The sequence below is a fragment of the Bactrocera neohumeralis genome, chromosome 3 (assembly GCF_024586455.1).
Source record: "Bactrocera neohumeralis isolate Rockhampton chromosome 3, APGP_CSIRO_Bneo_wtdbg2-racon-allhic-juicebox.fasta_v2, whole genome shotgun sequence".
NCBI lineage: Eukaryota > Metazoa > Arthropoda > Insecta > Diptera > Tephritidae > Bactrocera > Bactrocera neohumeralis.
The window spans coordinates 23,193,855-23,211,798 of NC_065920.1; the positions used below are offsets into that span (position 1 = coordinate 23,193,855).

The following is a 17,944-nucleotide window of genomic DNA, read 5'->3' on the forward strand; positions in this document are numbered from 1 at the left end:
TTATTTAAAAATGAAATTAGTCCGCCATCATTTAGGCCAATGGTTCACCATAGGGGAGTGCGAGATTACTTCACAGCCGCAGTTGAAGTATCTGAGAGTAATATTGGATTTAAAAGCAAAAGCAATAAGTTCCGTAATATTGTATGCAGCACGAATATAAATAAAGTCAATGGATATAAAAGCAAATAACAAATAATTGCAGTGCATAGGCTTTCTGCAATTCGAGTAAAAAGTGCTTTTCGAACTATGACAACCGACGCTGCTGAAGTAATTGACATCCAGAGAGATGAACTCGAACAGCTTTCAGCGCCCGAAACAGTATCGACAGAGGAGAGGAACAATAGCACTAAAATGTGGCAGCAGCGGTGAAATTCCTCATCCAAAGGTCGCTGGACCCACAGACTTATACTGGACATCCACTCGTGGATATACAGACGACATGGGAACCTGGATTTCCATTTGACCCAAATACTTTGTGAACATGGTTGCTTTAGAAGCTACGTTTACAGATTTCACAATGACATTAGTCCGACGTGTACAGAGTATATATGTAAGTATAAGACTCTGAACATGTATCATTTTATTGCCCTCGTTACTCAAATGCAAGGGATAATTTATCACTAATACTTTTCCGAATAAGTCAATGTCTTCTGCAAATCTTAGCATTTCTCAAAAAATATATTATAAATAACTGAAACTGATTCTTCTTTTGTAGCAAAGCACAAGTCGTACTACAAAAATGGTATCGAAAAGTTGGTTCGCTATAATCAGTGTATCATCTTTAAAGGGAACTATGTTCAATAAAGAAAACACAAAAATGTATAAAAAAATGTGTTTAACTATAGTTGGTCGTTGACTTTTCAATTCACTTGTTATTATCGGTTTCAAAAGTTGACTTCATCAATGTTTATAGGCTCTTCAAAGGTATTTTTTAGAAAATTGTTCTGGCATTTGATCAACAAACTGCATTGTTCAGTCATTCCTTCAATTTTTCTTCAAAGAATTGAGTGTTTCTTAATGAGTGGACATTCTATAGAAATATTTTTTAGAATTTATACGAATAAAATTTTTCCCTGTAAGTAGTTCCTCCTAATATATGTACTTATAGGAGTATAAGCACGCTGAGCTTAATACTTTTTACTGCAAATATTGACAACAAGTTATTGCACTTTTAAAGTTTTTTGCTCAGCATCGAGTATTTGAAAAAAAGATCACGATTGCTTTAAATCGCCAAAGCGATCCCAATGACTTGATGTGGAATTTCGCATTTTTTTGAATATTAGAAAACTAACTCCTCTTAATACGTTCGAGATATCAGACTGTCTTCTATATAACTTATATAATTGTTGTTTATTCATTAAGTACAAGTATTTGTGTTATAAGAATCTTGCAGTTTTATTTCACACAAAGTTCATTCTCTCCGACTACTCAAATTAATTGTATTTTCTTCAAAAGTGTAACAGGTTTTAGGTTTCGCAGGACACCGTACCATCAAATTTTCATCTCTTTATTTCTACAACTCGTTTTCTCTTTTAATTTTAGACAATGTTCGCGCTTACTTTTGTTTATAAGTATCGGGTGGATTAAAACGATTTGCATTAAACACGAATTTTCAGTTTGAAACTTGTTGTTCATTGTATTGTAAATCATTGAAAATTAGATATTCAATTTTAATTAAATTTTCAAAATTAGAATTCTTTCCTGAAATGAGCAGGAAAGAATTTACGATGTCATATATTACCACCATTATAAAATAAATCACTTTTTATTTGTACGCGAAAGCTTTAATGTGCCACAAAGGAGACTTCAAAATGTTTGTACTTTTTATGCGAAAATTCTTAAACGCCATTTTTTAAGATTTTAAACGCCATTTTTTAAGATTTTCGTACATTCTTACATTTTTTAGCTTATTTATAAGTTTATGCTGGAAGATAGCATTTTTATGAGTTTTGAACGGCCATAATCCAGTCTTTACATGCGATTTGGTCCCAAAGTTTTTGAGCTATCGATTTGAAATTTTGCATACATCTTTTTCGTATCAAAAAGTTGCACATTTGTTAGAACTGCCGATATCGGACAACTATAGCATATAGCTACCATACAAAATTACTGATCAAAATCAGATCCTTATATGAACAACTTTTCTATTTGACGAGATATCGCCACGAAAATTGGCACAGATTATTACCTAAGCAATTAATATCTTCTCGAAAGAAATTGTTCAGATCGGACTACTACAGCATATATGTAGCTGTCGTACAAAATACTAAGAAATTAATATCTTCCGAGATATCTTTACGAAGATATTGTTCTTAGAACGGACTACTACAGCATATAAACTCAACGTTCTCAAGTCGTACAACGAATAAATTTGATATACGGTATAAATAATCAGGAAATTTTTGAAATCGGATGACTATAACATATAGGGCACAACTTTTAAGTTTTTGTACTTTTTCATTTGAGATATCTTTACGAAATTTAATATATAATATAAACTAAGCCAACAATGCAATCTCCGTAAAAATTTCTTAGAACGGATCACTATAGCATATAGCTGGCATATAAACTCAACGTTCAAAATCAAGTTTTTGTATGGAAAACTTTTTCATTTGACGAGATATCTTCATGAAATTTGATATACGGTATTACCTAAGGCAATAGTGTAGTCATCGAAGAAATTTTTGAAATCGGATCACTATAACATATAGCTGGCATACAAACTCAACGTTCAAAATCAAGTTTTTGTATGGAAAACTTTTTCATTTGACGAGATATCTTCATGAAATTTGATATACGGTATTACCTAAGGCAATAGTGTAGTCATCGAAGAAATTTTTGAGATCGGATCACTATAACATATAGCTGCCATACAAACTCAACGTTCAAAATCAAGTTTTTGTATGGAAAACTTTTTCATTTGATGAGTTATCCTCACGAAATTTAACACGGCTAAATGCCCAAGCTAACAGTACAATCTCCGAAGAATTTGTGCAAATTGAAGCTCTATAGCTTATAGCTGCCATACAAACTAATTGATCTAAGTCAAGAGAAAGTACTTTTTATACCCTTTCATGCTATTAGAAATGCACCTCCGATGAATCTTACAGCTTTAGAGTTATTATAAATATAAGAACAAGTGCAGATATGAGAAGTTTGTTTACTAAACCAAATTTTTGCAGTTCTGCACAAGAATTCAAAATCTTCACTTCAACCAAATTTATAAGTTCTTGTCTTTGAGAAAACCTCAGCTCATTAAATGCGATACAAATTTACCCAACACAGTGCCGCAGCAGAATTGTATGGCTGTTAGCGCGCTTTTAACCAACTTTGCTCACTAACAGCAACACAGCATCATAAATACACTTTTCTAGCATTTCATTTGCATATTATATATAATAAGAAATATTGAAAATATATTTGCCATTCGCTGTACTCACTTATCACATCATGTCCATGGCAATCCAATTCCAGGTGATGATTCATCACCAGCGACGGTTGTAATCCACTTTGTGTGTGATTGTGCAAATTTGGTAGCTGGTGAGCCAAATGGCCACCAATCTCTGCCATTACCATATATTAAGCTTAAAGCGGGCGTCTTGCTGATAGATAATGAATGAATTTATGGTTTAAGAATGCAGTTTTAAAGCAAACACACACACACACGCACAAACACTATGACAACATTGATTGCCAGCGCGACACTAAATCACTGTTATCTATAATTATTCTAATTATTATTGTTGTTGCGTTTGTTGTATTATGTTGGCAAGGGCACAACGTAAAATGTAACTAAAGCGAATGTTGAGCACAAAACGAATATTGGAATTTGGCATTAATAATTGCGCTTTGACGGCGCAGGTGAAACGAAGAGCAGATTTAAGTGATTTAAGCGACGGACAACGCGACGAAGTGAATTTGTAGGGATTTTGAAGCGTTTAATGTTTTTTTTTTGATTTTTGAAAACAAATAATTTGTTAATATTATTTATTTATTTTTATTTATTATTAATTATTTTTATATTTTTATAGAAGTCATCAGCTAATTTTGTATTTATTTTTTACTGAATTTTTAACATACATACATATGTATGTATGTATATTATATTTGTTTTTTTTTTTTAATATTTGATCTTTATTCTTGTTTCTTATTATTTTTGTTATTTTTAAAACTTTTTTCTTGTATTATTTTTTTACACAGTCCGATCTTAGTTTGAATTAATTATTTTTCAAGCAAATCAAAACTCTTATAGGCGAAGCGAAGAGTTTTCGTTTGAGCAAATTGTTAAATAAATATTGAAGTTTTAGTTTGTTGTTTTGCCTTTAAATTTTTTTATATATTATTATTAATTTTTAAATTTTATTTTGAAATTTTTATATATTAATTTAATTTTTTTATGTATTATTTTTATTTTTTATATTGTTATTTTTACTTTAATTTCTTAAATTTCTGTTTATTTTTTATATATTTCTTTTATTTTTAATTTTATTGTTATTTTTTTATATTTTTGCTTCAATTTTTTTTAATTATTTTTTTATATTATTTTTTATGTATTAAATTTGTTTTTATGTTTTATATATTATTTTTTTATTCAATTGTGTTTTTATTTTTATATTTTTTTGCTATTTTAAGGCACTACCAAACGGCGCTTTGGCATAGTTTACACTGATTCGATTGTTTTGCAAATCCTTAAGGACCTCAGTTTATCTATTTTTTGCTGCTGTGCTTATATACATATTATAAAATATTTTTTCTTTAACTTTTTAAAAAAATTTTAAAACTCAATTTAGCGATTTTTTCAAAGTTTTTTTTTCTTTATTTTAACTTCTATTAATTTTTTTATATATATCTCTCTCCCACTGTTGTTGTTCCAATGCGTCGGTGCATTTTAAATACGCGCACAATATTCACAACAACAACTTTCCTGTTTTGAGACACCTCACACAACAGAAGAACACGCTCTGAGCCAAATTTCAAGTCAGCTCCTACTTTTTTCTAGTTTTGGGTTTCCGAATTTCATTGCATAACTCAAAATTCAGCACACATTATAACATTTTTCACTTTGTTAATATGTTTCTCCAGTTCCGCTTTCGTTGTACGCAATGCACTACAGCTAACGGCGTTGCGTTCCCGCGTACACACACTCACTTGCGCACATTTAAATTTTGTTTCTAATTTGTCTTCCAATAAATGCACATTTGTCAAACGCGCTGCACTTCGTACATATTTTATTAAATTCACCAGAAAAAATCCGCACCGAACGTTTGGGATCAGAGACAATAACGACGGCAAACGACTGCACGAGAACGCACCAACACTACCGAGTTGGGCAACACACAGCGTTCTGCGTGGTAAATACTATGCTTATGACAAGGTCTCACGAGCGACTAAACCGGTATCGGAGTCAAGTCCGCACGCCAACCGTCAGCCACCCGACAGCGCTGCACAAAAAGGCCAAAGCAACAGCAGCAGCAGCCGCACGGAGTGTATGTGTGCTTGTACGCAGGCTGTGCGCTGTAAAATGTTGAAAAACATCTGTGTGCATGAGTGTGTGCGTGTGTGGCGTGCCCACCCCTTTTCGAACATCATGCCGCACTCTGCCAACGCCTGCAAGCGCCCAAGCAGCTGCAGTATGTGTTAGAGCGGCAACACTCTAGTGCGAGTGTCTGCCAGCAATTGTTGTTGTTGCTGTTGTTATTTATTTTGTATTTGGCAGTGCGTTGTCCAAGTGGTGCAACCGGTTTCGAACTCGAACAGCAGTCTGAAACACTGTGGGCACTTTTGTTTAGCGCTTTTGTTGCTGTTGTTGTACTTTTATGCCTCGCGCTGCCTTTTATTTGCTCATTACGCCGCTCACATTGCCCACACACACACACACACACACACACACACACACACATTTACTCACATACTTTTCTCAACTTCGAAAAACAGGTGTTCGTTGCAATCCGCCTGTTTTCGCAGTTGCCTCGTCTCGCTCGCACTTGCGCCGCCACACGACATGTGCGCTTTGTTGTTGGCCGCCGCCAACCACTCACGACAATTCGTCGTGCTGCTTCCTTTGCTTTTGCTATTTCTTTTGCTGGCGCTGCATAGAATTTTTTCATTTTTTCTGCTTCTTCATTTTTTCTTTAGAAGCCAGCCGTGTGCGACATTTCATGTCCGTTCACTCGGTCGTCGTGTTGTTGTGTGTGCGTGTTTTATTTTTGTAAATGGCGTCCAAGCGGGCCAATCGGGTGAGGCTAGTGCGCCTGCGTTTGGCTGCCCATTGACGTGTTCGGGGGCATTGTGCATGCAAGTCGGCCGAGCGTGCAGTGATGTCGTTGCTTTGTTGTTGTTGGTGTTGTAGTTGTGGCAGCAGGAAATGCAACCGTTTGCTTGGCACGAATAGTGGCTCCAACTGGTTTGTGCTGCCCCACCTCTGTGCGTGAATTTGTTACTGCATGTATGTATGTACATATGCATGTAAATACGTGTATGGCTGTATGGGTGTTATGAATATGTATGTAGATGTATATGAATTTATTGCCGCTAGACGAAGGTGCTGCACAGTGTTTCGTAGAAATAAATAATTTTTATCAAATCGTTTAAAAATAGAATGATGGTTTGAAGAATACGAAATTTATGATTTTTCGAACAAGCAGTGGGCGCCATATGTATTTATTTTTATACTTGGTAGTTGGGTTTAGGGTAGTTTGCTCAGTTTGGTTATTTTTATTAAAATATTTAAAAAAATTTAAATTTGCAAAAAATCATCTATGAATGTTAGGGTGAGCAAAAAAAATAAATAATACCAAAGTAATGAGCACATTTTTTAGAAAATGAAGATTTGTTTGCAAAAAAAATTATAAAGAGTGAATTTTTATTACTAATTAAGGTTGTCTACGATAAAGTGATTTAATTCGAGTGGAAATGGGTATTGTGGTGAGCACTGTAATCCTGAAAAAGACACATTATGCACAATATGAACAAATCCGGGAAAACTGTTGCAGAAATCATTGTTTTATTGAATTGTTCCCGGAAAATGGTTTATAATGCTCTTAAACTCCTAAAAGCTAACGAGATCTATTTGACCAAAAATAAAAAAACTACAAGCACCGCGAAAGACAACAAATACTGAAGATAGAGCCATAGCCTGCAGAAGCATGACCGACCCTTTTACATCTTCATGACAAATAATGCCGGAAATCAACGAAGAATATGGATTAAATATATCGCGGAAGACTGTTGGAAGACGTTTAAATGAGGTACAACTTTGGCAGCCCTAGTCGAAAAAAATCACTTCTGTCACAAAAATAATCCAGAATCGTTTCTGATGGGAAAACATAAAAGTAGTATTCATCATCGTTAGATCCCAGGTATACAAAAAAGACGATAAAATACGCAGGTGGAAATATGATGATATGGGAAGCCTTTTCCTGGCATGGCTTTGGCCCAATTATTCCCATTTTGGGAAAAATGGATTGGTATCAATATTTAGACATATTAAGGAACGAAATGGAACCATTGAATTGCATTGGAATTGCATGCCCCTTCGCTGTATATTTATGCAGGATAACGACCCTAACCACACAGCGAAAATCACAAAAGATTGGCTTAAGAAAGAAAAAATAAATGCTTTGGATTAGCCAGCGTTAAGCCCTGACCTTAATCCAATATAAAACTTATGGAACGATGTTAACCTTAAAATTGCAGCTAAAATTTTTACAAAATTTTGAATTTTGAGGATTTATGGGAAAGCATTAAGGAAGCTTGGTACTCCATACCAAAGAAGAGATGCGAGAAGCTTGTAGAAAATATGGTATGCGGATGTGATGCTTTAATTGAAAATCTGGAATATAGAACCAAGCATTAGAAATGGGTTCTCCGAGAGTCTTGTGGAGAATTTTTATTATCATTTTGAAGAGATAGTGAGCACATACTACTTATATAGTCATATACTGATATATGCATATGTTATAAATCTATATTTATTATTTTATATTTAACCAATCGTTCTTGGAATACATTGAAATAAAAATCTATGCAAAATCCATTAATCTACGTACTATATAGTGTTTGGAATCGTTGCAAATGTTGAAAGAGGCTTACGGTGATTGAGTTTTATCAAAAACACAGGTCTGCAAAGCCTTCAAAGACGGTCGAGAGATATTAAAAAAGTGAAGGATATGGGCTTGAAAATCGTTAAACAAGTGTTAGAGGGATAGCAAGAGAGCTCGATATCTCTCCCGAGTCCGTTCGAATGATTTTGGTGAATATTGTGGGTATGAAACGCGTTTTTGCTCGACTCGCACTGATAAAGCTGAATTTTCTCGCATCGAGCCACGATTGTGACCGAAGATTTGGCTTTGTCTGATATTTTCTTATTCATCAAATTGAAATTGACTGCGAAAGAAGAACATTTTTTTAACACTTTTTTTGACTGTTTCGAATTTAAAAAATAGTAAAAATTGAACTTTGGGTATAGGGATAGTTTCAGATATAGACAAGTCTATTAAGAAGATGGGAAATTTTTTTTGATTGTTTCGACGTTTTGAAAAAATATTAAAAATTGAAATTCGGGGATATGGAAGTTCGAGACATAGACAAGTCTACTAAGAAGACTCCTCCTCAGGTAAATCGATCAAGTAGAACCTGAAATATCGTGGGTATCGTTTTGAAAAAGCAGCAGTTTCAGTTTCGGCCGAACCAGTTGGATTTCGAGTCAGATAAATTTCCGAAAATAATTTTAAATTTGAAAAATTCTCTTACAGACATATTCTTGAATAACTAGACTTTGAAAAAAAAAACATTTTTTTATTTCTAGACTAGACTTTAGACTTTTTATTTCTTGGAGTATTCGGTATTCTGTTCCATCTGTAAAACAATATGGTTATTATTATTTTGAAATGTTAAGAAACATTGCAGTTTTTTCTGATAGTTTAGGTGGGTGGTGTTGATATGAGAGTGGTTACAATGATATGTATGTATGTATATGTATAAATATTGTTCGATTCAAGTAGCCCAAATTTTAGGGGAACTATCTTGTTTTCCTTCTTATCTTCTCGTTTTTTATTACGTTCAGCTATTGTGACCTGCCGACTTTTCCAACATACAGCTAAGACGACAATACTGCGATAGGATCGTTACTAAGAAACCTAACTAAATGATTTTCAGTCAGCATTTTAGCTGCTAGAATGTCTGGTTCCAGGCGAGTGTCAAAAGGTGGGCTACGGACGAGTTTTTGGATGTGGTTTAAGGAAGTTCCAGTTAAACCCAATTACTAAAGCAAAGTGTTTTTGTTGTTGTTTAATTTTGCATCACTTCGTGACAAGTTCTTAATTTTCAATCATTTCCTCTAATCCCGGTACCTCCGTTATTGTACCGGGATTAGAGGAAATGAGCGGCGATAATTTCAGAAAAGAGCTCAGAGCAAGTCATCATTATCACTTGTTGCAATGTTTTTAATTGAATATGCAAGACAACATATTCGGCCGAATTTTCGCATTACCACACCACTGTGCGTCGCCATTGTGCGCCAATGGGCGCTGTGCGCTGCAAAACCCGAAACAAAAAAATCCTCTATCATTTAAGTTTGCCGCTTCGTGGCGTTAATTGCGCGTGTTGGCTGGCCGAGTCACAGTCGCGGGCATAATCTTAAGCGAACACAACCACACAAGCGTATATACGGTATGTTGCATGGATCAACGTGCAACACAAGTTGAGCCGCATTGCGCAATTGGTATGCTGCTTTAAGTTGCGCTGCCTTAAATTTGCTTTCTACATACATTCATAAGCAGATTTTGCGCTGCTGCACATATACAGTTACATAGAATATTTAGTGAGTTGCCGCTGCAAGAATTGTTAGTGGATTTAGCGCAGCAGCTGATGCTGATATGAGTGCTCTTCTTTTGCTGTATTTATATTTTTTGTTTAGTTTCCAGCTTCGCTTGCTGCTGGCAAGTTCTAATTTATTTTTTGTTGTTTTTGCTTTAAGACGCTACTTGTTGTTGCGTCCACGGCTGTCGCTGTGTGTTGCAAAGTACAATCAAAATGGTGTTCGTACTCTTCGTCAATTTGTTGCACCGCTTTATTGTGTCACTTTGTGACTGTTGTTGTTGTTGATGCATCCAAAAAAAAACTGCCTTTGTTTGCATGCTTCACCTTAGCTACTGTTTCGCAGCGCTTGCAGCACTTGCAAAGCTTGCTGTTGCCATTCTTCGTACAAAATGGTTGCACTTGCTGTAGTTATGTGCTTATGTGTGGATGTGTGTGTGTAAATATACATATATGCATGTACTTGGTATGTATACACCCTCCGTTTGCAATGTCTACACTTGCGCTCATAAAATTCCTTATGGGCTTTGGTGGCTGCGGAGAGTTCTTTTCGCGTTCTAAGCTTACGTATGTATGTATGTTTGTGTGTATAGAGTTTTGTATACATATATGGTATATAAATAAGTATGTACATATATTTATACATATGTATATAACTAAAAAAGTGTATGCTTTAGTGCTGTGAATGCCATAAAGCAACGCTTTGGGTGTTAACAATTTTCCGCACCAGCGCACAATTTGAAGAACAATGTAAAAACTTAAATATAAATACACTAGGCAACAAAATATTAATACCAAAATTAAAAATTAAGATTTTTGTATTTTTTTAATATCTATTCCCACAAATTATTTTTTATTTAATTAAAATATTAAAAGAACTTTATTTTTATTCTGATCGATCAGTTTGTATGCCAGCTATATGCTATAATTGCCTGATCTAAAAAATTTCTTCCGATATTATGGCATTGCCTTAAATAATAAACCATACCAAATTTGATTAAAATATCTTGTCAAATAAAAAAGTTTTCCATACAAGGACTTTATTTTCAATGTTCAGTTTGTATGGCAGCTATATGCTATAATTGTCTGATCTAAAAAATTTCTTTCGATATTATGGCATTGCCTTAAATAATAAACCATACCAAATTTGATTAAGATATCTTGTCAAATAAAAAAGTTTTCCATACAAGGACTTTATTTTCATAGTTCAGTTTGTATGGCAGCTATATGCTATATAAGTCCGGCCTAAAGAAATTTATCACGAAATTTCACCGTACTCTTAGGCAATAATATCTGCTAAATTTCATGAAGATATCTTGTCAAATGAAGAAGTTTTCTATATAAAGACTAGATTTCTTATGTTCAGTTTGTATGGCAGGTATATAATATATTATTTCGATCTGAAAAATTCCTACCGATATTGTAGCATAGCTTTGAATAATAATGTCTACCAAATTTCGTGAATATAGTTTGCAAATAAAAAAGTTTTCCATACAAGGACTTTATTTTCATAGTTCAGTTTGTATGGCAGCTATATGCTATAGTGGTCCGACATCAATGGTTTTGACAAGTGAGGAGCTCCTTAGTGAGGGAAAGCGTGCGCTAAATTTCACATCGATATCTCAAGAACTGAGGGCTAATTTGGTGTAGTTACTAGTTAGTATAAACAGAGAGACGAACAGATGAATCTGGACAAATCAAGACAACTCGTCGCGCTGATCATTTAAATATAGTTGAACTTCCATAACTTGTGCTTCTTAACTTGAAGTGCTCTATAACTCGAACTTTTGAATTGGAATATACATATCAGTCATATTTCAGAAAAATTTCCTTCCATGACTCGAGGTCTACAGAACTAGAAGTCTAACTCGAAGTTTTTTTGTGGATTATGGTGATTCCAGTTAGGTAAGTTCAACTGTGTATACTTTATAGGGTATATAGGTTATACAAATTTCATATTAAACTTAATATAATGTGTTCTATATGTTATATAAAACCCAGAAACGTGTGGAAGTGTGTTCAGCAGCATCCTCTATCGCCGAAAGTTATTATATTTTTATGTGAACTAACATGCCTACTGTACTTTACAATTTTCCGCACAAGCCATAAAAATTAACGATCTCAAATCATGGACAAATCACCTTCAAAATCCATATTTTGTAACATGACTTGAGTCTGTTTTATTGACCATTGATTATAGTAATATTTTCTAGGTATTACGAGTTTCAGAGGTTAAGGCGGTATTTTTTCTAGTCCCTCTCTTGAAATCCACTTAAGTTAATGCCCGTTGTACCTTTCATACTCTCGATTTTCGGCAAATTATGTTTGAACATTTCTGTGAGGTTTAGACTTCAGATTTCAAATTTAGGAGAAAATCGGCAAATCGAACGAACAACTGGTGTAAAACTAATGGATTGGCGTAACACTTTGGAGAAAGTCAAATCGATCAAAAAACTGGTATAAATTAAGAACTGGTATAACACATTGAAAAACAGAAAATGGAAAAAACAACTATTATAAGTCTAAGTTTGAACTATTATTTTATAATAAGTTAAAAAGGGAGCTGTTCGCTGCGTATTCGTCAGTGTTCATAGAGTGGTGAATCGAACAGGTAGCTAATATAAGTCTAATAGATTGACATAATAATTGACATTGGAGAATGAAAAATCGAACAAGCAACTGGTATAAATTTATATATTATAAACTGGCACAACTATTAGGAAAACGACAAATCGAAAAAACAACTAGTGTAAAGCTAATAGATTCGCATAACACTGTGGAGAAAAAAAAACAAATCGATCAAAAAACTGGTATAAATTCATAAACTGGCATAACACTTTGGAAATCGGCAAATCGAACAAACAATTGATTTGAACCTTATAAACCATATTACTTTGGAGAACGGCAAATCGAACAATCAACTGGTATAAATATGTAGACTGGTATAATACTTTGGAGAACGCCAAATCGAACAGGCAACTAGTGTGATTCTATAAACTGGCATAATGATTTGAAGAACGGCAATCGAACAAACAACTGGTATAAATAAATTAAATTAGCATATTACTTTTAATAAAGTACCCCCAAACACTGTTATGCAGAATCCAAGTGATTTAGTTGGTTCTGTTTAGTATACATATGTATATGTATATGTATGTATGTATGTATGAGAGTTTTTTCACAAGAGTGCAAGATTTCAAACGCAGAAGTGGCAAATAAAACATAGCTTATTCAAAAAAGATGTAATAATAATAATAATAATAATAATAATAATAATAATAATAATAATAATAATAATAATAATAATAATAATAATAATAATAATAATAATAATAATAATAATAATAAAAAAGTCCTGTATTCGTTTTCCTGCCAATTAAATGAATATTATCTCAAAATTTGTACCTTAGACCTTTAAAAGAAATTTCCAAATCAGTCTCTTTTTGTCCACTGGGTGTATCACCGTAGCAAAAGAATACTGCATTAATAGTTTATGTATCCTTCTATATAAGTAAATATCTAGAAAAGTATGGTTGTATGTTTCTATTCGTTTGATCTCGCTTGTTGTACGACAAGACATTTTGCTGCATAGTAAGCCGCATGTGTCTTGTGGTGTGGTTGACTGCCATCAATGTTGCAACATCGTTATAATTATTGATCTTTTGATTTTGTCTGCTTTTGTGGTTTTTGCCAGTTTACTCTGTCTCGCTTGCGCCAACGCTTACCATGCCAGCTTCTAGCAATCTATTTTCAAGAATTTCTATTTCTTTTTTGTTATTGTTGTTGCGCGCTGTTGTAGCAGTTCTCATGCAGTTTTAATGAGACGAAATTGTAGCAGTTCATGCTTTATTTTGTGGCAGACGAGTATTTTTGCCATTTTGTAGGTGCCTTAGTAGTGGCGATGGCACAAGTCAAAGCAGTAAATATATGTATGTATGTGTAGATATGAACAGGTGTATATGCATATGTGTGGGTGTAATATATAAACTCTGCAGTAAAGTTTAGTAGTGTCTAAGTCATCGTTTGAAAGGCGTAAAATTTTTAGACTTTAGCAACATGTTGCTAGAGGAGGCAGTCAGGTAGCCCCTAGGTACGGAATATGTGGACCCAGTGCTTATAGCTGACTTTTTACCGAAAATGTCGGTCAATGTGTGAGATATGTAATTCAAGTTCAGTGAGAATCCATTCCTGATAATGGAATTCTGTGTGCTAAAAATTGTTTGAATCGGGTCAATACTTCGCTTAACCCGCATATATGTACCTAATATAAGAATTTTCGAACTTCCAGGAGACTTTATACCGCATATATCGGCCAATAGCCAAGTGAGTTATCTCTTAGAATGAATAAAATCGGGTGAAATCCGCTCTAGACACAATATAACTAACAAGCCTTGTGTAACCTGAAGGCATTTCCCTGGCTTTAATCCTTGCATGTTGCAAGCGTTTAAAATGCTCAATACTTAGCTCTTCCTTACTTGTTATTTATGTGCTTGAATTACAGTTGTATTCATATTTAGCTATTAGTATACCCTAAACAGAGCATATTTTAATCAAGCTTTTAAAAGTTGAGTGAACTTCGCCAAGTCCCTCTCTTTGTATATAAGAGTTCCCGTATCGTGGAGAAGTTTTTGAGCTATCAAGCTGAAATTTTGCATACATCTTTCTCTTCCCAAGAAGTAGCACATATGTCGAAATATCCGATATCGGACTACTATAGCATATAGCTGCCATACAAACTGAACGATGAAAATAAAGTCCTTGTATGGAAAACTTTTTAATATAATAATATATCGTCACGAAATTTGGCACAGCTTATTGTTTAAGACAATGCTACAATATCGGAAGAAATTTTCGCGATCGGACCTTTATATCGTATAGCTGCCTTATAAACTGATAGGTCAAAATTAAGTGTTTGTATTGAAACCCTTCTCATTTGATAAGATATTTTCACGAAATAACAATAACAATAAGGTGGATAACGGTACAAATTTATTTCTTCTTTATTGGCGTAGACACCGCTTACGCGGTTATAGCCAAGTTAACAAGAGCGTGTCAACCGTTTATTGGTTTGAGATACCAAGTGTAGCCAGGTCTTACTCCACCTGATCTCTCGAACAGAGTGAAGGTCTTCTGCTTCCTCTGCTTACACCGGTGGTTACTGAAACGGTCCAATCTACGAACATATTACTCAAGTTGGACCAGTATAGCATGTAGACGCCATTAAGACTAACCGATCAAATTCAAGATAAAAAAAAAGAAATAAGAAATTTGCCTCTGAGAGGTATTATAGCTTCGCTGCAGTCGAAGTAAACGCTTTTTGAAAAATGTGATTCCGAAGATTGATAAAGTAGCGGCCATTTCATATAAAAATGTCACAATATATAAAAAAATTATACTGAATGAAAGAAATTCGATTCCTTTTTCGCTACTCTCTGAAAAAATTGTGAAAATTAAGCCTTTTTCAAGAACTCTAGACTGGTCGAAAATGGTATAATAACTTTATATTCCATATTTATTTCCTTTATGTCATTTGCATGTTCCACCAGACTGGTCGAAAATGGTATAATAAATTGCTATTCTATATTTATTTTATTTATGTCATTTACGTGTTTCTCGATACTGGTCGAAAATGGTATAATAACTTGCTATTTTATACTTATTTTATTTATGTCATTTACATGTTGCTCGAGACTGGTCGAAAATGGTATAATCACTTGCTATTCCATAATTATTTCATTTATGTCAATTGAATGTTCCACGAGACTGGTCGAAAATGGTATAATAACCAGCTAATTTATACTTATTCCATTTATGTCGTTATGCATGTTCCTCAAAACTGGCCGAAATTGGTATAATAACCGTCTATTCTATACTTATTTCATTTGCATGTTTCTTGAAACTGATCAAAAATGATAAAATAACTTGCTATTCTATAATTGCTTGATTTATGCCATTTGCTTGTTCGTTTCGTCACATTTAAGCGAGTTTAAAAAAGTTGAACGTGCGCACTAATTTTTGTTTTTAAATAACAGAATTTTCAGTTTAACTAAAGACTGCCAGCCTTTCTCACAAATTTTTATTTTTTATTGCAATTCCATCTTTATTTTTTAATTGTTAAGTCAATTCTTTGCTTTAATTTATTTCCTTTGATTAGCAAGCATGGCTGCTAGTCGTTGTCTGTCACCACGCGCAGTCAACTCTCGCCCGCCGCTAAATGGACAATTATATTCGATATAATGACGTGGCTAATGAACAGCAGCAACCAAAAAAAATAAACGACGAATTTGAGTAATAACACTTTGGTCGCTGCGCCAGCTTCCTTTGCTACGTCTCAAGGTCATTCGCATTGGACCTTGACAGCGCGCCACTCGAGTGCTTATGGTCGCCAAAATATCGAGCGACAACGAGTCACACTCGATACGAACGTCAGCGCCATAAGGAGTGCTGTTATTCAGCTGGCCACCAACCATTCGTCCGTCTGTCCATCCATTTGAGCCAGCAGCAGTCAAACAGGCAACGTTAGTGTCAAGCGACGCTACACTTGTGGCATGCGACGCATATACATGCATACATATGTATATTATAAATATATGCATTTACCTTATGTATATAATATTTTGCGTGTATATACTATATATATGCATGTATATATATATACACGTATGTATATGTTAATGTGTTTGTGCGCACTTAATTTCCAAATCAGCTGTTCTAGTAGCCATTACTTTGGTTTTATTACGCTTGTTTATGCTGTTGTTATTATTTTTGTTGTTGTTATTGTAATCACCGTTACATACAGCCGCCCGTTGGTTGGTGGTGGCATTCAATTGGCTGTATGGTCGATGACTTTCATTGTCGTAAATTTTTTATTGTTGTTGTTGTAGTTGTAATTGTTGTTTTAGTCGTAGTAGTTGTTGCTCGTGCTCAAAATTTAATTAGGTTCGTCCATTAATTGGGTTAATTGAAATGTTGCCGCAGCCACTGCCAATATTGTTGTTGCCACCATGTACATACATACATATGTATGTGTTGCAAGCAAAATGGCTGCCGGTAAAAGTGTTTCTAAAATTAGGACGTGTCACTCAAAATTCCTGTTGCGCCAGCTGGCCATGTAGTTGAGCAATTTTTACATACAAATACATAAATATACTGGTATATGTGCATATATTTATATATACATATGTATATACATATATATATTATTTGCCGTTATTTTACTTTTGCCCTACACGCGCCTTCCTAAAAATCGATTTGCAACTGTTTTTTCAGCATTTCTTCTTGAATCTTAAATTTTTACGCAAATTTTCCGCAGTTTACTTATGCAATTCGGCGTTTTAATTAAAAAAATTTGCATTTTTATTATGGCGGTGACATCAAAATTTGATTTAATGATTTTACTTGTTTTTTTTATTTAAGTATATTTGAATTTTTAAGTTTTTCTGGCAGCACAACAAGTTGTTCCAACTTAATTACTTAAATTTTATGAGAATTTTGTGTCAGAGTAGACAATTTATTTCTCGATAACGGAATCAATTCTTTGTCAAATTCAATTAATTGACGCCTGAATATTTATGAGACAATAACTAGTCTATTTTGCTATACTATAACCCCTAATGGAAAGGGTATATTAATTTGGCCATGAAGTTTTTAACACACAGAAGAAAATATCGTAGACTCTTTAAAATAACGGGTGATTCAAGTTGAGGTACATTTTTAAAGCCTTTTCGTGACAGATCAGGCGTGAGTCGTGTCGAGCTGTCATGTTATTTTGTTCAGTATTGTTTGGCATTTCATAATTTCATAATGGAAAGATTTACGTCATCGCTTCGATCTATGGGTTCCTGAAAAGTTCCAAGAAGATCGGACGTTTTCGAGCCAATTTTGTTCAGCAATGAAGCCCATTTGTGGCTCAATGGATATGTAAACAAGTAAAATTGCCACAATTGGAATGAAGAGCAACCTGCAGAGAATCAAGAGCTGCCATTTCATTCAGAAAAACGACGGTTTGGTGTAGTTTGTGTCCCGGTGGAATCATCGGTCGATATTTTTTCAACAATGATGCCGATGAGAACTTATCCGTCAATGGTGATCGTTATCGCGGCATAATAACCGATGCCTGAAATGGAAA

The 17,944-nt window shown here is 34.2% G+C and overlaps 1 protein-coding gene across 1 annotated transcript in view; it reads right to left on the reverse strand.

The window, feature by feature from the left end:
* The window catches only part of LOC126752746 (insulin gene enhancer protein isl-1), an 86,866-nt gene extending 82,859 nt beyond the window's left edge, over window positions 1-4,007 (reverse strand). The window contains exon 1 of the mRNA XM_050463708.1: window positions 3,441-4,007. Within this exon, the coding sequence (XP_050319665.1) occupies window positions 3,441-3,576 (136 nt within the window). The 5' untranslated portion in view covers window positions 3,577-4,007. The remainder of the gene's footprint in view (window positions 1-3,440) is intronic.
* Window positions 4,008-17,944: the final 13,937 nt, after the last annotated feature.